The sequence below is a fragment of the Mustela erminea genome, chromosome 18 (assembly GCF_009829155.1).
Source record: "Mustela erminea isolate mMusErm1 chromosome 18, mMusErm1.Pri, whole genome shotgun sequence".
Classification (NCBI taxonomy): Eukaryota; Metazoa; Chordata; class Mammalia; order Carnivora; family Mustelidae; genus Mustela; species Mustela erminea.
In genome coordinates, this window is record NC_045631.1 from 56,863,046 (window position 1) to 56,886,481 (window position 23,436).

Genomic DNA, 23,436 nt, shown 5'->3' on the forward strand with positions numbered 1-23,436 from the left:
GTTCCCGCTCTCCAGCTGCTGGGAATGTTGGTCACAAACAGCCCAGAGCTGCTCCTTCTCCAGCAGTTATGAACCAGAGCCTCCTAGTTCAGGAAAGTGGCCCTGATTTCTCGTTCATCATACCACCACCACGGGGCCGTCAGCGGCCAGGGAGACGTGGGCAAGGGCAGACAAAAGGCCAGGCCCCGTGCCTCAAGGTCGGGAGACTCTGCGGTACAAGCTGTACCCCGAAGCTCTCCCGAGGGACCAGGCTGAAGCGAGTTTCCGCCAAGACCACCTCGTTCGTTGTTCACTTTTGCTCCCCTGCCCCCATCTGGCTTCTGCTATCCCCATTCCCAGGAGAGCCTTCCTTCAACGAACAGCTCTCACAAAGATCTCCGTCTCAGGTTTGTTTCTGGAGAAGCCGGTATCTGCGGGTGGCATGTGGGTAGGTTACCCACCTGCCAGATGGCGGGGAGGACCCACCGCCCAGATGGTCCCTGGCGCGTCGCGGTGGTGGGACACGGGGCCGGGGACGCACAGGCTGGTTTACGGGGTCTGGTACAGGAAGTACGAGAGAAATGGAGACAGTAAAACTGTAGAAGTGGGCGGCTGTCATTAGGAGCCATCCATTCATCGAAAAGGGAAAAGGCCAGCCTCGGATACAGCAATCAACAATTTAAGGCCAACTATGACAGGCAGCCAGACTCCTGGGGCAATTTTCAAAGACAGTCATCTCTTACAGGCACGGGACCTCACTTTAAGGAGTGGCCACCCCAAAAAGAAGGCTGAGCTCTCAGCCCAGGTTAACAAAGTTGGGGCCCTGATGGGGGAAGAGCGGACTCTGGAGAAGGCTTGAGAACGGGATGCCCGTGTACATTCACTTGAGAACCACGAACCCCAGATTCCCTGGGCCTGCAACGTGGCCACTCCCTCTCCTGGGAAGACAGGGGAATCCCCTCTGAGGATGACACAAGGGTCTCAGACAAGTGCTTGACAAGACAGTGCCTGCCCTATAAAGGCGCAGCCCCACTTCCCGCCTGGCCACAGGCCATAATTACGGTCAAATCTTAGTATTACTCACCTGGGCCCTGCAAGGCCTGCTAAGAGAGGGGGAGTCATTACGCCAAAGGTATGCAGGTCCAGGCTAACACAGGCGCGGGTCAGAACAACACACGTGGGAGTGGTCTCAGGGTGCCGGGCCAAGGGGTGTGGAGTATAAAGCCGGAGGAGGGAGAGCCTGCTGCTATGAGGACATATTCTCGTGACACAATTAACACTGTGGAAGGGCCCTGGGTCTAACATGGCTGGGGAAGGTGGCCTCATGGGAGCTTAGAAAAGCAACGGACCACACGAACGGATTCCAGAATCTGGCACAGCAGTGGTTGGAAGGAAAGATCAAAAGGCTTAAAGGAGTAGGCATGTGAGGATGGGTCTGCCACACAGCATGGGAAAACCCACTAGCAGGCCACGTCCTTTCGGGGGCCCTGGAAGACAGTCCGGCCACCAACGCCGAGACTGCTGCTTATGCTGGTTGCCAACCTAAGTCTTGCCTCACGTACCAGGGCCACGTCCTCATTCCCACGGCAACCTGAGTGAGACTTGCATCAAATCTCACGTGGCAGGAAGGCAGGCGAGGCCCCTCCATCTAGGCCTGGCTCCACAGCCCTCTGGATGGGAAGCTTTCATTAGATGGAATCGTCTGGACCACACCGGCCTCATCTCGTTTAGCTGCCTCAGTGTCTTCCCTCCTCAGCCCCTCCTCCAAGATGTTCTCGTTTCCTGGCTGTTGGAGAAGTTCCTTCGTTCAGGGACTGCATTTTACCTGCCTTTGTGTCTCTGGTGTTTAACATTAGCCTGGAATATCAGAGGTGTTCGAGAAAACAGTAAACGAGGGGCATCTGGGTGGCGCATCCCCTGGGCATCAGATCCTGATCTCAGGGTCGTGAGACTGAGTCCCACGTCGGGCTCCGTGGTCAGTGTGGAGTCTGCTTGGGATTCTCTCTCCTTCTGCCTCTGCCCCTTCTGCTCTCTCTCTCTCAAAATAAATCTTTTTTATTTTAAATGGTAAATGAAAGGGAAAGAGTGATTGAGTCAATCAATCAAGGGTTTGTGTCACGGGGAGGGGAAAAAGATCCCACACTGGGCACAGCCTGATGATTAGTACAGAAAACCTTAGGCAGCACAGACGCCGGATTAAAGGTAAGAACAGAAAACGATTTCCTCCTTCTCCTCCTCTACCTCCCTCTCCCTTTTATAATTCGTTCTCTTTTATAATCCAAACTGACTTTGAGATGCTTACGCAGAGACGGTAACCCACTGGAGGCCGACGGCTGCTAAAAACTCCTGTTCCTCCTCCGTCTCCAGCAGAGCTTCTTCTCCGGAGACTCTCTGTCCTCTCTGTCGTCATTTCGGGTCACACGGCAACCCCTTTCTATAGCTTTTCTTTTTAAGGTTTTATTTATTATTTTTAAAAGATTTTATTTATTTGACAGAGAGAGAGAGAGAGAGATCACAAGTAGGCAGAGAGGCAGGCAGAGAGAGAGGGGGAAGCAGGCTCCCTGCTGAGCAGAGAGCCCGATGCGATGCGGGGCTCGATCACAGGAGCCTGGGATCATGAGCTGAGCCAGAGGCAGAGGCTTAACCCACAGAGCCACCCAGGTGCCCCATTATTTAATTTATTTGAAAAGATTTTATTTATTTATTTGTCAGAGAGAGAGCACACACAACCAGGGAGTAGGGCAGGCAGAGGGAGAGCAAGAAGCAGGCTCCCTGCTGAGCACAGAGCCCGATGCAGGACTCGATCCTGTGTGGGATCTGGGATCATGACCTGAGCTGAAGGCAGACACTTAACCGACTGAGCTACCCAGTGGTCCCTATTTATTTATTTTAGAGAGAGGGAGAGGAAGAGAGAGAATCTCAGGTAGATTCCATGCTCAGCACAGAGCCCGACACAGGGTTCGATCTCTTGACCCTGAGATCACCACCTGAGCTGAAATTAAGAGTCGGATGCTTAACCAACCGAGCCACCCAGGCGCCCCACTTTCTATAGATTCTTTCCATATAACCATACCCTGAAGTTTACACACCAGAGAGAAAACCTTGGTCCCTGTCCTACATCTCAAATTGAGGCAGTAGGTCTAATACGCAACGCCCTGTTTCCCTAGCGAGAGAGCACAAGCGGGGGTGGGGGAGGGGCAATGCAGCACATTTAGCGAAAGGAAGGAGCAAATTTAGTTGATGTTTTTGTATTAAAAAAAGAAATCAAAGCAGTAGTTTCAAACTATCTTCCCCAAGATACTTATTAACGACAAGAAGAAAGACGGTAACTCACCATGCAGAAACCCGTGGGGAATTCTATCTCCAAAAAGCTATTGTTTAACCAAGTGATACGGATGCAGTCAGGGTCGGGCACAGGGAGAACCTCCCAGGCGCCCGCAATGCTCCGCTTCTTGATCTGGGCGGCCGGTACAGATTGTTTGTTTAGTTTCTTTAAACCGTAGATATATGGTTCATACACTCACACACAAATATTTCACAATTCTCAATGAAAAAATGAGAAGAAAAATAATAGAAAGTAAGTTAAAAGGAGTGGTTTAAAAAGAAAAAGAAAAAGAAAAAGACCAGGGGGCGGGAACAGCCATATCAAAGGGTCTGACTTCTGCAGCCACCCTTCCTGAGGTCTTTGTCACTAGAGACGTCAGGGTCGCACCTGGCTGCACTCGGTGACGTGGCTTGCCGGCCTCCGTCACACTGCTGCCTGCCCAGGGCCACAGGACCCCGTTCCTTTGTTGATTCACCTACTACAGAAACCCAACTCTGTAAAACAGAGGTGTCAGGTCAGAAAACTCCCAGAACAGAAGAGCAAAAATACCCTTTTCGAGCCAAGGAGCAAATTCTTGGACCCAACTACCTTCCAAAGTTGTCTTTTTACACTACAATTTATTTTCTAAAGGTATAGCTGACTTTGCACCGGCTGTCAAGTCTATTTTAGCTCTTATTTATCTAACAACAATAAAAATATATATCTTTCCTGCTCTCCTTTAAAGGAACCAGCTTGTGGTGCTTGGGTGGCTCAGTGGGTTAAGCCTCTGCCTTCGGCTCAGGTCATGGTCTCAGGGTCCTTGGATCAAGCCCGGCATCGGGGTGTTTGCTCAGCAAGAAGCCTGCTCCCCCGCACCTGCCTGCCTCTCTGTCTACTTGTGATCTCTGTCTGTTAAATAAATAAAAATAAAATATTAAAGGAACCAGCTTTTTTCTTGTTATCTCTGGAATCAAGAGCGACTTGAGGGACACCTGGGTGGCTCAGTGGGTTAAAGCCTCTGTCTTCAGCTCAGGTCATTATCTCAGGGTCCTGGGATGGAGTCCGCACGGGGGTGGGGGGCAGGTCTCTGCTCAGCGGGGAGCCTGCTTCCCCCCCTCCCCTCTCTCTGCCTGCCTCTCTGCCTACTTGCAATCTCTGTCAAATAAATAAAAATCTTTATAAATCTTTATATTTTTATTTATCTTTATGAGTAAAGATAAATAAATAAAAATATTTATAAATTTAAAAAAAAGAGCCAGTTGAAATTAACTCTAGAGGTGTACATTCCCGGCCCCTTGGTAAACCATGTGACTCTTGATCTCAGGAGCCTGAGTTCAAACCCTGCGTTGGGTGTAGCGTTTACTAAACAAACAAACTCCACCTAGAATAAAATCTACCATTTGATTATATTCTCTTGGTATTTGGAAATATGACAATGTTATCTTCACATTGCAAAATAATGTTTGTTTACATATGCAATATTTATTCACTATGTGGCAGGAAGCAACTTTCCCTAAAGAAGGCATTTGAAATAATTTCTTCATCTTTATTAAGTATGAAAAGTACTATAAATGGAATAAGTTTTTGGCAAGAATATAAAAATGAATTAAATTTCAAAACTGAAGTCCTACAATGATTTCATTTATATAATTTTCTAAAACTGGTGAGTCAAGTCTCTGTAAACTGAGCCCTTTTATTCCCATGTGTGCAGGGAGAGTGAGTTATTTTATTCTTTAAAATTTATTTGAGAGGGAGCGAAAGTAAGGGAGATCACAGAGGGAGAGCGAGAAGCAGACTTGCCATCAAGCAGAGAGCCTGATGTGGGACGCGATCCCAGGACCCTGGGATCATGACCTGAGTTGAAGGCAGATGCTTAAAGCACTGAACCACCCACGGGCCCCGAATCGAGTGTTTCTACACGTAAATCATTGTGTACTGACACCAGTGGGATGAAGCTACCTGGCTCCAGACCTCACCATGCTTATTCTGATCTTTTTATTGTTCTCCACAAGCCCCCAACCCCACTCAGGAGGCCACACCCTTCCTGCCGTTACTGTAGTAAACAATGAGACTGTTAGTTTATGAATTTCACCAACTTTCCTACTCCATGTATTTTCCTAGAACTGCCTCCTCCCCTGCTCAGCAGTAGTCCCTTTTCCTATTTTTACAGAAAATTTAAATGTTTCTGTTTTAAAAATAACCATGTGTTCATTAGGAAAAATTCAAATTCAAATGCATATTTATATAGAAGAATACAAAGTCAGAGGAGTCAGTGCCTCCCCTTGCTGACGTACGCTGAGTTACCACTGAGACAGGCTAAAATGCGTCGTTCTCAGACGTATTTTATGTACCTACAAATATAAACACACAAACATACGTATATCGTGACACACTGTTGTTTTGATCAGATATGGAGTCAGATCCCACATTATACATAACAACTTGCTTTTTTCAGCAAACCATGTGGTCCTGGACATATTTTCATCTCAGTGGGTACAAATCTACTTTATTTTTGGCTGAATATCAGTTCTTAGGGTAGACACACTATAATTTATTTAACAATTCCTGCCTGATGTGAGCAAAGCCCATGTCTGGTGTCAAGAGGAAACCAGCGTTGTAGCAGAACAAAAAGGAAAGGACTGTGTTGCTCCTGTATACAGAGATTCAGAGAAATGAAGTCGCTTGAGCAAAAGGTCTGCATAACTAAAAATGTAAATACTGCCAAATTAAATGTCAAACACAGTTGTGGTACAATTTATAAAGGAAGGAAGAAAGGAGACAGCGTGCCAAAAGCAAATAACTCAACCTACAAGGCATGCCCACCCCCCACAGGAAAGAGGCATGTTCCTGCCTTGAGCTCTCCTATGTCCTCCTAAAAATTCGTATGTTGGAGGCCTAACCCCCAATGGGGCTGTATTCAGAGATGAGGAGGTAATTTGGGTTAGATGAGGCCACAGTGGTGGGCCTCTCCAGTGGGATTAGCGCCCTTACAAGGAGCCAAAGAGGGAGAGCGCACTCTCTTTCCAGCATGGGAGGACCCAGCCAGAAGAAGACAGTCACTTGCAAGATGGCCCTCACCAGAACGAAACCTGCCAGCACCTTGATCTCGGCCTTCCCAGCTTCTAGAACACTGACCAATGAATACATGTTGTTTAGGCCCCAGTTTATGGTTTTGGTTTTTTTTTTTAAGATTTTATTTATTTATTTGACAGACAGAGATCACAAATAGGCAGAGAGACAGGAAGAGAGAGAGGGGAAAGCAGACTCCCCGCTGAGCAGAGAGCCTGATGCGGGGCTCGATCCCAGGACCCTGAGTCCATGACCTGAGCCGAAGGCAGAGGCTTAACCCACTGAGCCCCCCAGGCGCCCCAGTATCTTCTTTCTTAACTAAAACCAACCACTACCTAACTGGCCCCTCATCTCCTCTCTTTCCAATTCACTCTCTACGCCTTGAGGCGCTTAATGTTCTGAAAGGTCAATCAAATCACAGTAGCTGTCATTAGAATCCTTAAAATGTATCTGCAAGGTAGGTATTTTTATAGATGGGGAAACTGAGGCTCACTCGTGGCCAATACCTTAGCCAACACCATGAAGCTACTCAGAGGCAGAGCAACTCATGACTGTGACCTTCTTTACGGTCTTAACAAAGAAAGGCATAAACTTCTCAGTACAATTCCTCATGACCCTTCCAACACGGGCCCAATTTGTCTTTCCAACCTCCCCTCCCGCAGCGCTCCTGGTGATCCAATCCTTACGGCCTCCTCACCATTCTGGAAGCCCAACAGGCACGTCTATGTCTTAGTTCTTCCTCACTTTCCTTGTTAATTCTGCCTTAATGCTCTTCCACGTGGGAAAGCCTGCTCAGCCCGCCTCGTCCAGAGCCGCCTCTCAGGGCCAGTGCCCTGGGGAGAAGGCGGCCTCACTCCTCTCCGCTCTCAGAGCACTATGGCCCCGTCTCTCACACAGTCCCATGGAACTTACCAGATCACAGGGGCAGTCACCTGCCGCATCCTACCATGAGCGCCTCAGGGCGGGGGCCAAGCTTTTTCCATCTTTGCAGTCCTGGTTGCTAGCGCAGTACTGGACTTGCAAATGCTTATCGAATAAATGAACGGTGCCATGACTGACATAAAGCTCTACGTGTGTAAAACTCTGCTTCACAGATGGATACACTGTCAGGTTCCTTTAAATAACTTGCTCTCGGGGCACCTGGGGAGCTCAGTCAACGAAATGCCGGCCTTCAGCTCAGGTCATGATCTCAAGGTCCTGGGATCGGGCCCCACATCGGGCTCCCGGCTCAGCAGCGAGTCTGCTTCTCCCTCTCCCTCTGTGGTATCTCTCGCTTTTGCTCTCTCTCAAATGAACAAAAAAATAATAATAAAGTACTTGTTCTCCCTGCACATATGGGAATAAAAGGACTCGAGTTACAGAGCCTTGATAGGGTATATCTCTATTAGGGGGAGATAACCCTAACCCTAACCCACCTGCGTGCACCTTGGCTCTGAAGGCCAGCTCAGCCGCCCTGGCTGCAGGGGCCATGAGGAAGAAGCCGTCCCAGCAGCCCAGGGACAGAACACACAAGATGATGTGGAGCACTGGGGGCTCGACTAAAACTCCACTACTTTCCTCAAACGTGAGAGGATATGTCTGAACTCAGGAAGAGTCAAGGTCCCACTTGATTCTCTGATAAGCCTCAGTTCAGTGAGCCTCTAAATAACTTAGAGTTTCAGTAGTAATTCACCTTGACTACAGAAGATCCCGCTCAGGAAAGGAGCAGAATATCAGCACTGGCTCTTCACCACCCAGGAAAAGGAAGGGTGTTCTCTAGTTAACATTTTGTTACTGGGATGCACAAACACAGCAATCTCAGCTCCTCTACATGCAGGGATTGGAACCGAAAGACCTCCAGAAGCCCTGTTTGCTACTTAAGACACTTACTTAAAGGCCAGTGAATGTTCTCTCCACCCGAAACTGTCAGTAGCTGTGTGAATAACCGACCCGACGGGGTAGCAGTGTGGCCGCTGTCGCTCTGGGCTCCTTTTCATCCAGCAATTCCAAGGCATTTTTTAAGCATTACATTCCTATAAAGTCAGAACTCTCCCCGTTTATACTGGGTAATTTGAGAGCCTTAGTGATAGATTTGCCAAGGCTGCAAAGGTTTAATGGTAAGATGTAAACAAAACCTGAGATCTTGATCCCAGTCTCTCTTCAACCATCCTTTTTTTTTTAAGATTTTATTTTATATTTTTAAGATTGTATTTATTTATCTGACAGAGAGAGATAGCGAGAGAGGGAGCACAAGCAGGGTCCTGATGCAGGACTCGATCCCAGGACCCCAGGATTGAGACCTGAGCCGAAGGCAGACGCCTAATGACTGAGCCCATTCAGGTGCCACAAAGATTTTACTTATTTGTCAGAGAGAGAAAGAGAGAGAGAGCACACAAGAAAGGGGAGTTGCAGGCAGAAAGAGAAGCAGGGTCCCCACTGAGCAGGGAGCCCAATGCAGGACTCGATCCTAGGACCCCCGGATCATGACCTGAGCTGAAGGCAGACGTTCAAGTGACTGAGCCGCCCAGGCGCCCGGCCACCCTTCCATGTATATGCACACTCTGGTTCTTTGAATCTGACACTTAGGACTTGACACTAAATTTGACTTTGAAGGGTTACAGTAAGCAGTAGATCAGCAGGCCTCTGGTACAAACTACAGGCCGAGTGATACGTCTGCAGGAGATACTTTTTAGTCCGATCAGTCAGAAATGACCGGCAAGACCACAAGTCCCATAGGCCAGGGAACCTATGGTATCTGCTTGATGCCTTTATTATTTTTTTTTAAAGATTATTTATTTATTTATTTGACAGACAGAGATCACAAGTAGGCAGAGGCAGGCAGAGAGAGAGGAGGAAGCAGGCTCCCCACTGAGCAGAGAGCCCGATGAGGGGCTTGATCCCAGGACTCTGGGATCATGATCCGAGCTGAAGGCAGAGGCTTTAACCCACAGAGCCACCCAGGCGCCCTGCCTTTATTTTTTTTTTTTTTAAGATTTTATTTATTTATTTGATAGAGAGAGATCACAAGTAGGCGGAGAGGCAGGCGGGGTTGGGGGAAAGCAGGCTCCCTGTTGGGCAGAGAGCCCGATATGGGGCTCGATCCCAGGACCTAAGATGATGACCTGAGCTGAAGGCAGAGGCTTAACCCCCTGAGCCCGCCCAGCGCCCCTGCCTGATGCCTCTAAAAGGCTGTTCTTTTTCCTCTGCAACCAGATGCCTAGTTATTCCCCCCAGGGACATGTTTCTAGACAGTGGAAGTCACTTCCTCGGAACTCAAGCTACAAGTCCATCCTCAATCTCTGGGCCACCCCCCCGCCTAGGGGTGACGTGCAGGAACAGCAAAACACAGAGGTCACAGCAGCGGATGGAATTACACACCACACGGCCGCTCTCTCGAGAGCTACTCTAAGAGAACACGTCCCTGCCACTAGGTCTACTTTTAGATCTCTCTCCGCATCTCACAGTTTGTACCTGATGACCTACGAGGACAGGCTCAGCGACATGACGTGGGCGGAGTTCCTGAGCTCACCGGCCCTGATGAGCAGCAACACAGAGGGCTTCGGCTCTGAGGCTGGGCTGCTAGGTTCAAATCCCGATTCAAGCGCTCACAGGCTTACTGATCTGCGTCTAAATTCCTCGTGCCCATGTTCCTCATCTGTCCAAGATGCACTTTCCTCAGCCGGGTGGAAGGACAAAATGAGACAACACAGACGAAGGGCTTAGAAGGACCAGGCCTGGCAAACCAGAAGTGTTCAGCAAACGTGCGCTGTTCCGGTCACAGAGTAACGTGCAGGGAAAGAAAAGGGAATGTGCTGCGTTCGCCCTGTGTAGTAGAGTTCGAGCTGCCCATCTGAAGTGACTCTGATGTGATGTCTTTTGGAAACATGGGCTCAGTACAGCATCAAGCATATTTAATGACGACCGCATAGAAACAACAAAAAGTCCAGTGTTGATGCTCCTCTGGGAAAAGTCTCAAGTGTAAGGTCAAGGCTGCTTTCCAGGGCTTCGGGAGGAGCTCGCGGGTTCACAGAGACGTGTGAACGAGGCAAGCGATGGGAGTGGTGCCAGCCGGCAGAAACCTCCAAACGACCCCAGAGAAGCATTTACTTGTTTTTAAATAATCTCTATGGCCCCAAAATTTCAAAATTAAAAACAAAAAAGAACCTGTTCTGACACTAGAGGGAAGGAAATGGAAAGGGAGTAACGGAAGCAAATGGCCCGCGAGCCCTCACAGAAGGAAGGGCCGTTTTCCACGCACGAGCTGACTCCCGCGGGAGGAAGCAAAATCCTTAAATCCTTAGCAGCTCTACGGAAAAAGAAAGATCCTTCTACTCTAATTGCTAAGGCAGAGTAACAAATCAGAGAGCAAACATTTGATGAGCATTAGTTGGCAGGACTAAACGTGAAGCAGAAAGGATGTATACTGAAAGCACTCTTGGACGGTGAATGAGAGCAGGGGTTGGTCACTCCGGATACAAAGGAAGGAAACAATGGAAACCAATCACCAAAAAATAAGATAAAATAAAATAAAATAAAAATATTCTTTTTTTCCCTCCAGGTCACTTACTGCCTAAAAATCTTCAATATTCCCCACAGCCTATAGGACAGAGTCAAAACCTCTGCAGGTAACGGAGCGCCCCGCACCTACCTTTGCAATCCGGTCTGGCCATCAGGAAACGTGCACTCCTGCCAGCCTGGCTTCTTTATTTGTTCCAGGGACAACAAACCACGCTCACTTCAGCTTTGTACCCCCAGCGCCTATCACAGCACCTGGCACACAGCAGTTGCTGATCCAACAACAATGGGGAAGCTTTTAGGCCCACACTCTGCGCCTCGCTCCTGGAAAGCCCCTTCCCCACCCCACTGGCAAAAACCCGAGCATCTCCTCAGCCTCGCTGTGCACCAGCACGAGCCACCCACAGCCGCGGCGGCCGTCCTGGCTCCCGCTCCCACGCCCCGCACCGCCCCGTCCCTCAGACCTCTGTTGCTCTGCAGACATTTCCTAAGTTTCGTCTGCCCCACACCCCGGAGCTTCTGGAGGAAGGCGGGATATGCTGAAGCAATGGAAGCAGTGGAAAGATCATCGGTCTGGGGCCAGGCAGGGCTGGATCTTTAACTTTGGGAAAACGTCACGTAAACACTTAGAACAGTGGCTGGGCCACAGCATGCACTTTGCAAATGCTAGTACGGCCATGACTCGTTTCTTGGAACCTCAGTTCTCCCTCTTATAAAATGAGGTTAATAATAAATCTTCGGGGGCGCCTAGCCAGAACACTTGGTAGAGCCTGCGGCTCTTCTTCTTTTTTCAAGGTTTTCTTTAAATCCCAGTTAGGGGGCGCCTGGGTGGCTCAGTGGGTTAAAGTCTCTACCTTCAGCTCAGGTCATGATACCAGGGTCCTGGGATCGAGTCCCGCATAGGGCTCTCTGCTCAGCAGGGAGCCTGCTTCCCTTCCTCTCTCTCTGCCTGCCTCTCTGCCTACTTGGGATCTCTGTTTGTCAAATAAATAAACAAAATCTTTAAATAAATAAATGAATAAATAAATAAATCCCGATTAGTTGGGGCGACTGGGTGGCTCGCTCAGTGGGTTAAGCCTCTGCCTTCGGCCCAGATCATGATCTCAGGGTCCTAGGATCAAGTTCCACATTGGGCTCTCTGCTCGGTGGGGAGCCTGCTTCCTCCTCTCTCTCTGCCTGCCTCTCTTGCCCACTTGCGATCTTCCTCTCTGTCAAATAAATAAATAAAATCTTTTAAAAATAAATAAATAAAAATTTAAAGAAAAATCCCGGTTAGCTAACATACAGTGTATAATGTTAGCTGTGGGCGTACGATTTTGTGACTCCACCACTTACAACATCGCAAGTGCCATCCTTAATACCTGAGCACAAGACTCTTAACCTTGGGGTAGTGAGTTCAAGTCCCCCATGCTAGGCACAGAGCTTACTTTAAAAAAAAAAAAAAAAGTAAAAAGAAAAAAGAATAATGATAAGTCCGTCAGGGGGTTCCTTGTGAAGATTAGGAATGCTGTCCGAAAAGTCTCAAGGACCTTCCTTGGCACAGGGCGGCTACTCACGAATGGCCTCAGGGCAGCCATTCTTCCATTCTCCCGAAGCCTCATGCTGGGTGCAGAGACGATGCTCCGTGTGAGTTTACTGAACGCATTGAATGAACAGAGACATGGTCTAATATCAACTCAGATATCAAGGGAAAACTTTTCAGTCATTCATTCAACAAATCTTTAAGGGGTTGTCGGTAGATACAAGGCTTTGTTCTAGTGCTGGGATGCTACAGGAAAACCAGTTCCTGGCCTGTGCAATTTACATTCTAAAAGAGAAGACAGATAATAAGGGGGGGGGGTGGAAATAAAAGCCTACGCGGTGTTAAGTGCTATGGAGAAGGAGAAACGCAAGGGGAGGATGCCCTAGCAGAGCTGGGAGGGGGCTGGTGCAGAGGGGGCATTTAGGAAGACTCTGCCACCCTTAGGAACCCATAGGCACACTCCTGCCTCCTTTCCGTGGGTCAGTCTCTACTGAAAAGAGACCCACCGCCAAAGGGGCTGTGGTCTGGCTCCCAGGGCCCCCCTCCACTCACACCAAGCCACAGACACTGCTGAGCCAGTGATTACAAACTTATTTTCACAAGACAAGGCCAGTGAAGCCCCATATGGAAGTAAAGAGGTTATAACCATACCGTCACTGGTCTGTTCCCCAGGAAGTTCAGATCACTGTTCTCTCCAAATAGGTAACCTTCCGGGTGCGTGGAGTCAAACTTCTCTCCTCCCATAATGAAATGGCTGGCAAAATAGCTTCCTAGACAGGGAGAGACAGAGACACCCAACAGAAACCAGTCAGACTAAATCAAGTAAAAAAACCAACTCCAAAAATGTTAACCCTTTCAACAGATAACTAACGTAACTGTTAACCCCAAGAGAACTGTCTCTGGATTTTGGACAGTGGCATGAGATAAGCCAAATCATAGCAGTGAGAACCCAAGATACCCAACACAAATAGATCAATTTTCCCTTTAACACCATTAATCGAGGGGTGCCTGGGTGGCTCAGTGGGTTAAACCTCTGCATTCAGCTCGGGTCATGATCTCAGGGTCCTGGGATCGAGCCCCGCATCAGGCTCTCTGCTCAGTGGAGAACCTGCTTCCCCCTCTCTCTGCCTGCCTCTCTGCCTGCATGTGATCTCTCTCTGTGTCAAATAAATAAATAAAATATAAAAACAAAACAAAAACAAACAAACAAAAACATCATTAATTGAATCCTTAGAATGATCTGTCTCTGACAACATCAGCCAAAGGTCCGGATGGTCCCACAATGCACATTAATGAACATATACATGTATTTTGTTCCTGATTTTCTCCCTTAAACTTGAAGTGGTTACTTTCTATCCTTTGTATATTCAGGAATCTTAACTACAGCTATCAGCTTGCATGCATGCGTGCGTGCGCGCACGCGCACGCACGCGCACACACACACACACACACACACATTTCTTTGCCTAGATTTCCCTAAGCCAGCTGCTACCTAGACACAGAAGCCTTGGCACCTGCCTACCCGCACATATATACCTCTAGAACCCTCTCCAGTGAAGGCTCCTCCTTTTTCATTTTTGCTTCAAAATGATTGTTAACAGGAAAATACAAATGTAAATAATACCGCTATCCTTGGCTTTCCCTACCAATCAGCACACAGATTGTGGCGTTTAACAGAACAATAGTTTAGCGCTATGAAAGGATGCACACGCAGGCACACATGCGTGTACACACATACACACGTGCCCACACACACCCCTCGATCTCAGATTCACTAACTGGGAATGGCCAGGCTTTCGGGGATGTCAGTCATGGCAGGCGCTCTTTGCCCCACCTTGACTGGCCAGGAGGCCGGGATATTTTTAACATTACAATAACTACAGGCGATCAGCAGTCACGGGTCAGACTCCCCATCTGCCTTGTCCAGACAGACGAGGAACTGTGCCAGGATATGACGGCACTGATAAGTCACCATGGGAGGCTTAGGCAACGCCACAGATTCCATCTGGGAATACTTTCCAACCCAGATGATTAAATGAATGCCTCTTAACCCGAATTTCTATCATTTAAGTACTCCCAGGAAGGTAAGCCATCGGAAGGGTAGGACTTACATGACGACATGCCTTCTCAAGGCTCGCCTCACCCCAATTCCCAGATTGAGACAAAGAACTTATAAAACAGTGAGAGGCGTCGCTGTCATCTGTCACACAGTGAGGGTATAGATACATTTTCTAAACCAATTTCAACTTTTGAGGTTTATAGCAAACTAAAAACAATGAGATTCTGCCTGTGAGGAAGGCACAGGAAGGAAGACAGAAGAAAATTCTTTTTTTTTTTTCTTTTTAAGATTTTATTTATTTTTGATGGAGAGAGAACAAGAGAGGGAACACAAGCAGGGGGAGCTGGAAAGAGAGAAGCAGACTCCCCGCTGAGCAGGAAGCCTGATGTGGGGCTCGATCCCAGGACCTTGGGATCATGACCTGAGCTGAAGGCAGACACTTAACTGAGCCTCGAGAGAAGAAAATTCCAACAGTAAAACTGAACCAAATATTCGTTTTGGGGTTTTCTTCACAAGGAGCTTTAGTCTAGAAACACTTATTACACAAAGCAAGCTAGATAAAATCACTCACCACAAAGTGAGGTCATTCTTTAATTAAACAACAAGTAGGAAAACATCCTTTCAGAGTAAGAGCAGCCAAAATCTATTGCGGAGGAACTCGTGAAAGTTACCCACCCAAACTGAAAAATACAAACAGCAGCCATCTGCCGTGATCCGACAGTGAAATTCATCATTTAGGAAAGCTTAATTATCAATTATTTATGTCCAGCACTTGCAAGCCCTATTTTCCAAGTGCATAATTTATAGAGGGGAAAGGTGCCCGGTTGCCTTAAGTAGAAGCAGCCATCTCAAATAATTTAAGTCCTTTACTGTTGAACCTTACCAACATATATTTTCTATACATTAGAGATTACATATTTATTATACATTAGCTGAAATTTTAAATGTTAAAGATTTTGGGGAGCCTGGCTGGCTCTATCGGTAGAACGTGTGACTGCTGATTTCCAGGTCGTGAGTTCAAGCCCCACGTTGGGGATAGAAATTACTTAAACTAAAAAAATAAATAAATAAAAAGATTTTACATTGATGGATGGCTTACTCAAGTCATGAATAAAGAACAGAGAGAAGCAGGTTTAGTGCCTGGAGCTATACGATTCAGCTCAGTATGGGACATGCTGAGTTTCTAGCACTTGTGAAGAGTCAGGTGAGGGACGAAGGGACAGTGAAATCCAGATCATCAACTTACAGGTGGTAGTGATTGATGTTAGCAAGAGGAGAGCACTAATGGCTTGGGAAGCACAGGGTTAAAGATAGTGTGGGGTCTACTAGAAAAGCCTCTTTTTTTTTTGCCATAATATTAAAAGAGAAGGAATTATCAAGAAGGTAGCGTAAAGCTAATTATAGTTTTGCCTTACATTAAAAATCAAGAACGCAAACACAAAAAGATTTAAAATTAGGGTTGGGGCGCCTGGGTGGCTCAGTGGGTTAAGCCTCTGCCTTCAGCTCAGGTCATGATCCCAGGGTCCTGGGATTGAGCCCTGCATAGGGGGCTCTCTGTTCAGTGGGGAGCCTGCTTCCTCCCCCTCTCTCTGCCTGCCTCTCTGCCTACTTGTGATCTCTGTCTATCAAATAAATAAATAAAATCTCTACGAAAAGAAAAAAAATAAAATTAGGGTCAATATTTGAGAGATAAAAAAAGGACTTTTCATTTCAATAGCAGAGTCAGTGCAAAATTCCTTTAAAATAGATGATCTCCCTTGGTGCGCTTAAAATACAAATACAGGGGTCCTGGGTGGCTCAGTCGGTAAAGCATCTGCCTTCAGCTTACGCCATGATCCCACAGTCCTGGGATCAAGACCCACATTAGGCTCCCTGCTCTGTGGGGAGTCTGCTTCTCCTTCTCCCTCTGCCTGCCGCTCCCCGTTTGTACTCTCTGTCAAATAAATAAATAAATAATACAAATACAAATGCCTGATCAGTTAAAAGAAAAAATAAGCTTAAGGCAACCAAACGTTGGCTTGTTGCTTCTTTGGAAATGGACTCCTCTAATAACTTGTCCTAGTTAGACCACTGAGACAACAAATCCACCATCTGCAGCCTGCATAAAGCTTTCTGTTCTATTTGCCCCAGCCGGTCTAAAGGCATGAACCAGTGCGGAGTCACGTAGAGCTACTGTATCAGTAGACAATAACCCCTACCACACTAACAGTCCCTGAAAAAAATGCCTTCTGGACAGCCTGTGCACATTTTTACTTCTTAGTGTGAACTATGCTCTAAAATCAGAAATGCAGGACGCCTGGGTGGTTCAGTGGGTTGAGCCTCTACCTTCAGCTTGGGTTGTGATCTCAGGGTCCTGGGATCGACCTTGCATCTGGCTCTCTGCTCAGCAGGGAGCCTGCTCCCCAACCACCAACCCCCCGCCGCCTTTCAGCCTACTTGTGATCTCTCTCAGTCAAACAAATAAAATCTTTAAAAAAAGGTAAAATAAAATCAGAAATGGTAGGGGAAAAGAGCTATACTACAATACTCTGCCTATTTGCTAATAGGGACCTATATGACTAATGGATAAACGGCAAGTTTTTCATGATCAGGCAGCTATAATTTCTTATTTATTTATTTTTTGAGAGGGGGAGGGAGGGGCCGAGGGAGAGGGAGAGAGAGAATCTTAAGCAGGTTCCACACCTAGCGTGGAGCCCAATGCAGAGCTCAGTCTCATGACCCTGAGATCATGACCTGAGGCAAAATCAAGAGCCGAATGCTTAACAGACTGAGCCACCCAGGCACCCCAAGTTAGCTATAAATTCTTAACCAAAATTCATATTCGATTTCCTTGTGGGATTTAAGAAGACACATCTTGTGGTAATCATTTTACAAGACAGACATGTATCATCACATTGTACATCCTAAACTTACACAATGTTATATGTCAAGTGTATCTCAGGAAAGTGGAAAAAAAAGAAAACGCATCATATACAGATCTCCAAAATTATATTTAAAACATAAGGTATGAGTGGGAGGGAGAAGAGGGAACTGGTGTTTAATGGGTATAGAGTTTCTGTTTTATAAGAAGAAAAAGTTCTGCAGATCTTAACACTCCTGAACCGCATGCTTAAAAATGGTAAGAAAATAGATTTGATGTTACATATTTTTCTTTTCTCCTTTTTTAAAAAATATTTTATTTATTTATTTCTCAGAAAGAGAGAGAGAGAGCACAAGTAGGCAGAGTGGCAGGCAGAGGCAGAGAGAGAAGCAGGCTCTGAGCAAGGAGCCCAATGCAGGGACTTGATCCCAGGACCCTGGGATCATGACCCGAGCCAAAGGCAGTGGCTCAACCGACTGAGCCACCCAGGCGTCCCTGATGTTACATATTTTTCACTAAAATAAAAAGAAATAAAGAAAAGAAACATAAGCTTTGGTCCAGAATGTCCAACATTAATCCAAGTTCAGTATTAAAGGAAAAAATATTAGAGAACAAAAGGCATCCAGGCAAAAAGTTAAATTATTTATAAGGGAAGAAAATTACACTAGTGCTGCTCCTCCAGATCAGGGCTGTCCCATAAAAATATAACATGAACCAAAAATGCAAGCCCCATACATAATTTTAAATTATCTGGTAGTCACATTAAAAAAAGCAAAATTATCTTTAATATATTTTACTTGTCTCAATATTGGATATCCCAAAATATCCAAAATATTCTATCAACATGCAATCAGTATAAAAATTATTAAGAAGCTGGCGCCTGGGTGGCTCAGTGGGTTAAAGCCTCTGCCTTCGGCTCAGGTCATGATCCCAGGGTCCTGGAATCGAGCCCTGCATCCAGCTCTCTGCTCAGCGGGGAGCCTGCTTCCTCCTCTCTCTCTGCCTGCCTCTCTGCCTACTTGTGATCTCTGTCTGTCAAATAAATAAATAAAATCTTTAAAAATATCATTAAGAAGCTATTTACATTCTTTTTATTTTTTTAAAGCATGGAGTCTTCAAAAGCTATGCATGTTTTCCACTGTTCACAGCCCATCTCACTTTGGACTCGCCACATTTTAAGTGACATAGGTCCGCATGAGGCCAGAGGCTACCTCAGTAGAAAGCATAGCTCCAGACACTACTCCTCACCCACTGATTTAATCTTAGTCACGTAGCAATACTTTCTGGCTCTACAGAAACATCAGAGCAAAGGATCTTGTATTGAAGGAACTCTACCCTGTCGAGGACAGCTTTTGAACCAAGAATTTAAATCAATACATTGACTTCAACTGCCCACAATGAAAAATATACCTATCTGGTCTTCATCATGTGAACAACAGCAAAAAATCTCAGAATTCACTATCTTGGGGTGCCTGGCTGGCTCAGTTGGCCAAACAGGAGACTCTGGATCTCGGGGTTACGGGTTCAAGCCTTGTGCTGGGTGTAGAGATTACCTGAAATCTTAAAAAAAAAAAATTCACTGTCTTAAATAATTTACCCAGTGAATGTAAGCTATTAGGGCATATTCCTAACATCACAGTGAAATTAAATATTGCTCAGGCAAGGGATGCCTGGGTGGCTCAGTGGGTTAGGCCTCTGCCTTCGACTCGGGTCATGATCTCGGGGTCCTGGGATCGAGTCCCGCATCGGGCTCTCTGCTCAGCGGGGAGTCCACTCCTCCCCCCCCACCCGCCTGCCTCTCTACCTACTTGTGATCTCACGTGCTCTCTCTGGCAAATAAATAAATTTTTAAAAAATCTTAAAAAAATATATTGTTCAGTAGATCCCATAATTTATATCTGGCCCAATGAGATACTGACATTTGCCACCAAACTTCTATGAACTATAACATCACACAATAAAGGACAATTAAACCCACTTCCCATTTTTCTACAACTCTGTACGCCTTTTACAAGATATATATATTTCAAATCATCACCTTATACACCTTAAACTTTATTGGTACTCTACATGTTAACAAAAATTCTAATTAAAGAAAAAAACTTCTCTTTCCAAATCTGTGACATCACGTAAGTGTATCTGCCTGTAGAAATAGGCTTAGGGGAAAAAAAAAAACTGCCCAAGGCTCTAAGTAATAGCAATTTATTTACTGTCATGGCACAACTGCAAAACAAAACAAAGATTTTAGACTTTTAAAGTCATGTAAACTTTATGTTTTATAAAACGAAAACAAAAATGTTGAGTTAACAAAATATTTTGACAATTTGTGTGGATTAAATGATAAAGTAAAATGTATTTGGGATTTTAGCCACTATCTTATGCTAAGTGGGAATTTTTATTGCAAGATCTATAAGCAATCTTCCCTTCTTTTGTTTAAATTAAATTAATTAACATGCAGTGTATTATTAGTTTCAGAGGTAGAGTTAAGTGATTCAATCATATGTAACCCCCAGAGCTCATTACATCACTTGTCCTCCCTAATGCCATCACTCAGTTACCCTATGCCCCACTGCACCCCCTCCAGCAACCCTCAGTTTATTTCCTGTGGTTAAGAGTCTCTTATGGTTTCTCTCCCTGTCTGATAACGTCTTTTTTAATTTTTCCCTCCCTTTTTCTACATTCCTGTTTTCTTAAATTCCACATATAAATGAAATCTTATAACTGTCTTTCTCTGATTGACTTATTTCACTTAGCATAATACCCTCTAGTTCTATCCACGTTTTTGCAAAGGCAGGATTTCGTTTTTTGATGGCTCTGTAATATTCCATTATATACACATACCACATCTTCTTTATCACTCATTGGTCAGTGAACAGCTGGGCACTTTGGCTATTGTGGACAATGCTGCTATAAACACTGGGGTACAGATGCCCCTTTGGATCACTGCATTTGTATCTTTGGGGTAAATACCCAGTAGTGCGATTGCTGGGTTGTAGGGTAGCTCTATTTTCAACTTTTTGAGGAACCTCCATACTGTTTTCCAGAGGGGCTGCACCAGCTTGCATTCCCACCAACAGTGTAGGAGGGTTCCCCTTTCTCTGCATCCTTGCCAGCATCTGTCATTTCCTGACTTGTTCATTTTAGCCATTCTGACCAGTGTGAGGTGATATCTCATTGTGGTTTTGATGTGTATTTCCCTGATGCCGAGTGATGTGGAGCACTTTTTCATGTGTCTGTTGGCCATCTGGATGTCTTCTTTGCAGAAGTGTCTGTTCATATCTTCTGCCCATTTCTTGACCAAACTATTTGCTCTTTGGGTGTTGAGTGTGGTTAGTTCTTTATAGATTTTAGATATTAGCCCTTTATCTGATAAGACATTTGCAAATATCTTCTCCCATTCTGTAGGCTGGCTTTTGGTTTTGTCGACCATTTTCTTTGCTGTGTAAAAGCTTTTTATCTTGATGAAGTCCCAATAGCTCATTATTGCCTTTGCTTCCCTTGCCTTTGGAGACGTGTCCAGCCAGAAGTTGTGCAGCCAAGGTCACAGAGGGTGCTGCCTGTGTTTTCTAGGATTTTGACAGACTTTTGTCTGACATTTAGTTCTTTCATTCATTTTGAGTCTATTTTTGTGTATAAGTAAATGGTCCAGTTTCATTCTTCTACATGTGGCTGTCCAATTTTCCCAACACCATTTGTTGAAGAGACTTTTTTCCATTGGATATTCTTTCTGCTTTGTCAAAGGTTAAATGAGCACAGAGTTGAGGGTCCATTTCTGGGTTCTCTATTCTGTTCCCCTGATCTATGTTTCTGTGCCAGTACCAGGCTGTCTTGATGATGACAGTTTTGTAATAGTGCTGGAAGTCCGAAATTGTGATGCCACTAGCTTTGGTTTTCTTTTTCAACTTTTTCTTTTTCAGTATCTTTTCTGGTTCCAAACAAGTTTTAGGATTATTTGTTCCAGCTCTGTGAGAAATGTTGATGGTACTTTGATAGGGAAGCAATATTCCCTTCTCTTTGTGTTTTTGTTGATGTCACAGTAAAGCAAAAAAAAAAAAAAAAAAAAAAAAAATCCTGCTTATAAGTGAAAAATGTTAATCCTCAACTATTTGGTTTTTAACTAATGGAGCTATATACTCGATTACTGCAGAAAATGGAATTGTATTTAAAAACAATTTCATTCAACATTAAAATATGAGAAAACTGGCTATGGGAATCCTATTAGGTTTTCATATATTTGAAAAATCTTCACCTGGGGGTGAAGCCTGGAAGCCTGGGTGGCTCAGTAGGTTAAGTGCCTGCCTTCAGCTGAGGTCATGATCCCAGGTCCTGGGATCGAGTCCCTCATCAACCTCCCTGCTGGGTGGGGGCGGGGTCTGCTTCTCCCCCTGCCCTTCCCCTACTTGTGCTCTTTCTCTCTAATAAACAAAGAAAATCTTTTTAGAAATTACACAAGTAAAACATGCCTTTTGGAAAAAATAAAAGTGCATAGAAGTATGTAATTTAAAAAGTGACAACCCCACTCTACTCTGGGATAAGTAACTCTACTTTTAACAACTGGTTTGTGGTCTTCCAGATTTTCCTACCCATATATAAACACGTTCGGGTTTTCTGTTTTATTTTCTTTTTTAACTTAATTGGTATATTACACATATTGATCTGTAAGTTACTTTTTTTCTGCCTAATGTACTGTAGGCATCCTTCCATGTCCGCACTTACGGATCGAACTCATTATTCCTAATGACTACATAACAATAACTCACATTGAGGACCAGCACTGTACTATAACGTATCATACAGGATATTCCTCACAACAACCTTATCAGGTGGGTGATACAATTTTTTTTTAATTTTATAGAACTAATGATAAATGTACAGAGAAAGTAAGTAATTTATCCAAGGTCACACAGGTAGTTAAGAGGCAATGTCAGGGGGCGCCTGGGTGGCTCAGTTGTTAAGCATCTGCCTTCAGCTCAGGTCATGATCCCCGGGGTCCTGGGATCGAGCCCTGCACTGGGCTCCCTGCTCAGGGGGGAGCCTGCTTCTCCCTCTCCCTCTCCTTGCGTTCCCTCTCTCGCTGAGTCTCTCTCTGTCAGATAAATAAAATCTTTTTTTTAATTTAAAGATTTTATTTATTTATTTGACAGACAGAGATCACAAGCAGGCAGAGAGGCAGGCAGAGAGAGGGGGGGGGGAAGAAGGCTCCCTGCTGAACAGAGAGCCCGATTCGGGGCTCCATCCCAGAACCCTGAGATTATGACCTGAGCTGAAGACAGAGGCTTTAACCCACTGAGCCACCCAGGTGCCCCAGATAAATAAAATCTTTTAAAAAGGGGGAGGCAGTGTCAGGTCCCCAATCCAGCTATTTTTATTACAAAACGCCTATGTATATTCTTACCCATTACACTATATTCCCACTGAGTGCCCAGATTTAATCACTCTGTCCCCTACCGAGGAGCACTTCCTACTCTGTCGTTTACATCGCTTGCTTGCTTTTTCCCTCCCGAGTGATATTATTATTGCTATTTGATTGTTTTTACATCTGGAATTTGTGCTTATGGACTGTGTGGGATAAGGCGTCAATCATTTTTTTCCAAATAGGAAACTTTACTAACACCATTTATTGAATGTTCCATTTCCCCCACTAAGTTGAAAATATATTTTCATCATGCTATATATATCCCTAGCTCTGGACTCTAGTCTATTCTGAATGAGCACAGTGAAGTGGGTTTGCATGAGAACCATATAGTTTTAACAACTGTAGCTTTCCAGTATTTGAAACAAAATACACATCAACAGACCCAAACCTTCAACAGATCCAAACCTTCCCCCCATTCTCAAGGTCCCAACCCTGACCCTTCTACCTGTCTTCCTTCTACTTTGTGACATTCCCTCAAAACCCTTCAACATTACATGTTGAAATATTTAAGTTTGAACCCCTTGCATCTTCCCCATAGCGTCATCGATACTGTCTCCTGGTCTCAAGAAGGCCGTCCTTCTTTCCCCGTCCCAAAGCTCACTTTTCCGCTGGAGCTCCCATCCCCAACTCCCTCGACCTCCTTGAGACCCCATCAACAACCTCCCTCCCTCTCTGTGTTTCTATCCCTCTTTCCACTTGGCTTTTACCCAACTCACACTGTAAGCATATTCTG

The 23,436-nt window shown here is 45.5% G+C and overlaps 1 protein-coding gene across 6 annotated transcripts in view; it reads right to left on the reverse strand.

Moving 5' to 3' along the window:
• RNF157 (ring finger protein 157) overlaps positions 1–23,436 on the reverse strand; it is a 78,965-nt gene that overhangs the window by 41,869 nt on the left and 13,660 nt on the right. For 4 of the 6 annotated variants that reach the window (XM_032319798.1, XM_032319797.1, XM_032319800.1 and 1 more), the window contains exon 2: positions 13,020–13,138. In XM_032319798.1, coding sequence (XP_032175689.1) covers positions 13,020–13,138 — 119 coding nt within the window. Of the gene's footprint in view, positions 1–3,313; positions 3,481–13,019; positions 13,139–23,436 lie in introns of those variants that run through there. The other 2 variants (XM_032319803.1, XM_032319802.1) reach the window with 2 other exon arrangements.